The 5,724-nt window shown below is 36.4% G+C and overlaps 1 protein-coding gene across 5 annotated transcripts in view; it reads right to left on the reverse strand.

Annotated features, from left to right (window-relative positions):
- The window catches only part of wnk4a (WNK lysine deficient protein kinase 4a), a 55,364-nt gene that overhangs the window by 10,084 nt on the left and 39,556 nt on the right, over positions 1-5,724 (reverse strand). For 4 of the 5 annotated variants that reach the window (XM_014032463.1, XM_014032454.1, XM_014032445.1 and 1 more), the window contains exons 13-15: positions 4,564-4,737; positions 1,030-1,084; positions 9-140 (exon numbers count right to left, since the gene is read on the reverse strand). In XM_014032463.1, the coding sequence (XP_013887917.1) occupies positions 9-140; positions 1,030-1,084; positions 4,564-4,737 (361 nt within the window). The remainder of the gene's footprint in view (positions 1-8; positions 141-1,029; positions 1,085-4,563; positions 4,738-5,724) is intronic. The other variant, XM_014032470.1, reaches the window with a different exon arrangement.

Here is a 5,724-nt window from a genome sequence, read left to right on the forward strand (position 1 = left end):
CTGTTTACCTGGGGCGTAGTGGAAAGACTGCGAGCGTAAAAGAGGTCGCCCAGGTGAAGCAATGTCTGGACCGAAGACCTCGCCGTTAGGACGCAGGGCAGCGCCACGCAGRCCTACAGTCGGGTTAGCCACACTGTCGTCTGAGATGAGACACACACACATGCGTGAGCGGGCTTCATGAGCACACGCTCCATCATCATGCAGAATCAAAAACAAGAAAACGGTTAATCAGACATGATGTACAGGAGTTAGGCACCGTCTACACGGGAACAACGTGTTTGGCAACAAATTCTGCTAAAAGATGTTTAARTTAACGACACTCTAACCATCGATAAGAACAAGAATTCCTCCTCTTGGTCAACACCGTCCTGCACTTTATGCTCCTGTCCTTTAAGTGAACCACATGTGTCAAACTCAAGAAAATCTGGCCCTTGTTAACATTTTATCCGGCCCCAAATGTAACGGTTTAACTGTGAAATAGTTTTATGATTGCTCTTCTTCTTCTCGTGACAGCTGCCCAAGTTTCAAGCTGAGACAATTAATGTTAGAATTTTTCAGTAATCTTGGATTTTGGTGAGGAAAGAGCAACAGAGAGTCGACTTTATGTATTTATTGTGCTGTATTCTTTTCTTATTTTGAAGTCAAATAATTGGATTTTTTTTTATCTAATGATGTGTCTTTCTAAAAGCAATCCTTTTACTTTATCGGTTTGGTTACAAATGTTGTTAAAGCAACACAAAACATAATTTGTTATATTTAAAACATCTTATACTCTCGTACCGTCTTCACCTCGTTTCCTGCTCCTGTTGTATTTTCATGTCACAAGGTGCGTTGTTTACACGTGTTGCCGTGTTTACGAGGATATTTTTAGAATTGACAAATAAAAGAATTTGAATGGGGCGTTCCCGTGTAGACAAGGTGTTTTGATGACTTTATGTAAGGATTTTAAAAGCACAAGGAGCCGAGCCGAGAGCGGTTAATTTCCTGTTAATGAGTGGACGACGTGACTCAAACACAACAAAAACTCACCAGGCAGAGAGGAGGAGGAGTGTGTTCGAGGAATGGTGTGGCTGTGCAGATTAGGCTGCAAAACAAAGCACAAATAATAAAAATCAGGCTTTTATTCTGTTAACTATTGACCTAACCGATCAGACAATCTTATATTTAAAAAGCAGCAGTCTATTTTTTTTATTAGGAGTCAGATTTGGGTCAAAGTGTAGAGTTTAAAACCTGATAAAAGAAACATTCATGTTGATAAAATACTATTTTTATTTTGCAATGGTGCATACAAAATGTCTAAAACATTATTTCTTGAACTTTGTAGCATGCAACTTTGCTGAAACCTTAATTATAAACATCTGCTGCATATTTTCCAACTTAAAACTTATATTTGATGATGCAGGAATGTGATATTATATTGTTTTTTTTTGTCTTCAAGCCTATATTTTTTGGGATTCATGTTGAATTCAGGACAAGAGCTGGTGCCAAAATAATTTGATCACCCTCGTGGAAAGTCATTTTATTAATTGTATTGTATTTTATTGTGAGTTTATGAATCATTAGCTCCTTTATGCTTGTTCTGATTCAGCTGAGTTGTTTTTTTTAGTGTCAGTTAACAACTATTAGCATGCTAATATGCTAACCTGACAGGGTGAACGCGTAAAACTGTGCACACGACAGATGAGTTTATCTTTTCAGCAGTGACTCGAGGAAACTTGGAGCAGCCAGACAAGAGAGGCTTTACAGGGATTCAAGCTCTAATTATAGATTTAATAACAGAATCTTAAAATAGTGACCTAACTAAGAATTAGAGCTGCTGCAGCAGACAGAGCGGTGTGTTTCAGTCGTTCTTAGACAGAAACCTGGAACTACTTTCTGTACACTTTACAGGATAAAGAAGTGAAAATAGTTTTTGTTTTATTTTGCAGAATGTTATTAAATCAAGTTTTGTTAAAGTTTAAAAAAACATAAACTAAAAATGCTAAATCAGCAAAGTTGTAACTAAAAGCTAAAGTAGCAAAAATCTAAAATGAACTAAACTGTAAGTTAAAGTGAAACAAACAGATAAATGCTTAAATTAGCCAAACAGCTAAGATTAGCAAGCGATGGCTAAAAGATATAAGTTAACAAAACCATCGCTAAAAGCTAAAATTGGCTAAATCATACCTAAAAGCTAGCAAAACATCAACAAAACAGCAGCTACCCATTAAAGCTAGTAAAACTGTAGCTCAAAACTAAATGCTCAAAAACATAGCTGAATGCTAAAAATAGCCAAGCTGTAACTATCAGCAAAACTGCTCAAATTAGCCAAGATTATAGTTAAAAGCTCAAATTAGAAAGATAGCAATGGCTAAAATTAGCTGAAGTAGATTTTAGAGAACGTGTTTAAAGAAACTGAAAAGATCTTAAAGTACAGTAACTCTAAGAGTTAGGGTTTTTGTATATGAATGGTTAAAATAGTACAAAATGTTCAAATGAAACTGCGGAAAGCAAAACGGTGATTGCTGACTCAGCAGCAGGCATTGGGGGGTTATTAAATAGTCAGCTCTTCAGATTTCCAGCTCTACAGTAGTTTGACTCTGCTCCAACGTAAAACACATCGATTTCTCTCTCCTCTATCATTCTTACTGGAGGGCAGGAGAATATTTAGCTCCTTATGCTCCACAAAGTGGAACAATCTGGCAGTTCAGACACTTCTCCACCCAATGGAAAAACCGTATCTGATAAGACATTCGGTCTCAGATTGAGGTGGCATTTCTTATTTCCATTTTCTAGTCTTGGTTGTTGATTTTACAGTTTCACAGAAGCTTGATTCATAAGAAAGTAATACATCTGAGCGTAAATCTTTTTACCCACTTACTGCTGGCTGATGTGCTGGAAAACGAGTTTAGTTCTGGGCACTGGAGAGAGCTGGCGCTCGTGGGAACAAATGAATGTGTAAAATGGAGACGTGGGTAATGTTTCCTCTGTAAAGCACGTGGCTTTTATGCCAAGTGAGTTTAGTGACGCCATGCCCCTGACCTGCAACAGTAAAGAGCTCAATTGTTGAAATGATTGTTATATTCTGTTAAAAAACAATTGTCCTGTATTCAGAGCTGGATGTTTTAACTCACCATTTCTCTGACATACAACGTTGACTCATGACCAGCGGGTCAAAGGTGGCCTGCGAGAGCCTCAAAGATTTATTGATGTCTTTAAATAAGTTGCTTTAAAGCCGGCATTGACAATAAATTACAACTCCCATTATGAATGTTGGTTATTTTAACCGTGAAGTGATGGCATCCCACCACTAGGTGGGGCTGCACAAGGTTTACAAGCACAGGTATATAGTAGCTAAGTACATTTACTTCGTTACAGTACTTAAGAAGGTTTTTTTTTTGAGGATTTTTAATTTTACCAAATATTTTTAAATAGATACTTTTAATTTTATTTCATTACATTGCAAAGCTAAAAAATATACTTTTACTTTACTTTAAAATGTAACAGAGTAACTAAGTACAAAATTAAATATGTAGGAACTCATCATGAAAGAAGATATTTCTGCACTCTAAAAAATGAAATGTTGAWTTTACTCAACAAAGTCTTCAACTGGCTCAACTAAGCCTAGTCGAGTAAATTGAACAAATAATATACATATATTGCTCAATTTACTCAACTTGGCTTAGTGGAAACAGTTTGGTTCAGTAAATTCAAGAGCTTATTTATTAGAGAGTGTGTAAAAGTACTTTTACTTTCCCAATTTTTGTGAACAGTTTTATGACTATTACTTGAATAATTTTCTCATCAGTTAAATAAATTTTTTTTTTACCAAAGTCCTTTTCTGTTTATGTCATTTTACTTTTACTTTTTTTTACTTTTTACTTACTATTTTTTTTCAAGTACTTTATAGACCTCTGTTTAAAAGTAGCCAGCAGCTGGTAAAAATTCACCATGTAAAAATCTACATTTCACTGCCGTTTCGCCAACTACTTTTAATACGGCCCAGTTGTACAAGAAAAGTGGGAATTTCCTACTTATAATTCATAAGTTTAAACTAGAACGCGCCTCCAGTGGGAATTCCTTGTTGGAAAGTGGGAGAATTCTGTATTCAAGACGGCAGCTACTCAACAGTGAGTAAAACTCCTACTTTTACTTTTAATAGTATTATTTATTTCACATTCAGTCAGTTGTACACGTTGAACTTCTGTGTTTAGAAGAGGATGAGTTAAAACACTGTTTCTATGCAGGAAATACCATGTAGAGCTCAGTTATAGTTTGTTAGTGGTGCTCAGCCGTAGTAACGAGACGAGGACGTTTGTTTGAGGCTTATTTTTCAGTCCATCTTCTCTTTAAATGAGTGACGCAGGTGTATGGTAACCARTGGGACCATAATGAGCATCTAGCAGCAGCTTTAGCTGATTTTTTTTGTTGGTTCTCGACAATTATTATTCATTAAAATGTTGATTGATGTTGATATTTTTGAACAGCAGCCAGAATATTAACATTTTTACTCAAGGAATTTTCTAGCATTTGTTGTTGTTTTTTTAAAAAGTGAATTACTCGACTCATTGAGTTACTGCTGACCTGTGACGTGGACAGGGAGTTCACGCCGCCGTGGGATGCCAGCTGTGCGAGCCGCAGCGTGCTGGGGTGAACCGGCGGCTCTTTGGCCATCAGAGCCTCGGCACGTTTGATGATGTCACCCATTCGATGGATGAATCCTTCCTTCTCTGAGGGGAGGATGAACTCTTTGTGCACCTGGAAYCAAAACAGATACAGGAACAATATGCACATTTTATTAAAAATTTAGAAAATGTCCTCTTACATAAAATCTAAAACTCTGGTTTGTTTTTCTGCGGCGTCGCTGTAAACGACTGTTTTTCTGGATATTTTCTCAACAGAATGGCAGATTTCAGCTCATTTAAAGTCCAGTACTGAGAAGAACCACGAGGCTGTCGTGATGCCAGGTTTCCCCCTGCTGTGCCAAGACACGGTAAACAAAAGCCCACTGTATTTTAGAGTCAGGGAAACGACACGTTCCACYAACAAAATGTCCCGCTGCTGCACTGCACCTTGTTCGAGTACAGACTTGTGTACGTACACAGAATCAGGGTGACAACATCAGACTGATGTTGACTTTTAGCGTTTAAGCTTTAAGGAAGTTTATCCATCATTAACCCTTAAATTAGTCTAATTTAAAATAGTATTTTAAATCTGAGGACTTTTTTAATCAAAAACTTCTCTTTTTTAAGTTTCTACAGAAATTTTATCCAAAATTTATTTTTTTAAATTTCTTGGCTTTTGAGGCACACAGGAACATAGAATGAAATATATTTATATTCTGGGTGAAACAATACATGTACCCGTATCGAACCGTTCAATACAGTGCTTTAGGTTTAATAAACACTTGTATCGAACGATACAGATTTTTAAAATTTATTTTATCAACATGTCTTCTGAAGACGCTCTGTGTTGAAGGATCAGTGGATCTGTGTTCGACTACTCCACCTAGGCTGCATTTTTGAGCGCAGATCGACAGAGAAACTTGCTTTTTCAGCAACATTTATTTAAAAGACAGTACTTTTGAGGTTAAAAAGTGGTCATAATTAATTTAAATAAATTACAAGTTAAAAGGGCACAGAAATTTCTCTTTTTTGTATCGAAAAAAAGATCGAATCGTGACACTAAAGTATTGAACCGAAATGAATCGTGAACTTTCTGTATCGTTGCACCCCTAATATATAA

The sequence above is a fragment of the Austrofundulus limnaeus genome, unplaced genomic scaffold (genome assembly GCF_001266775.1).
Source record: "Austrofundulus limnaeus strain Quisiro unplaced genomic scaffold, Austrofundulus_limnaeus-1.0 Scaffold7, whole genome shotgun sequence".
NCBI classification, from domain to species: Eukaryota; Metazoa; Chordata; class Actinopteri; order Cyprinodontiformes; family Rivulidae; genus Austrofundulus; species Austrofundulus limnaeus.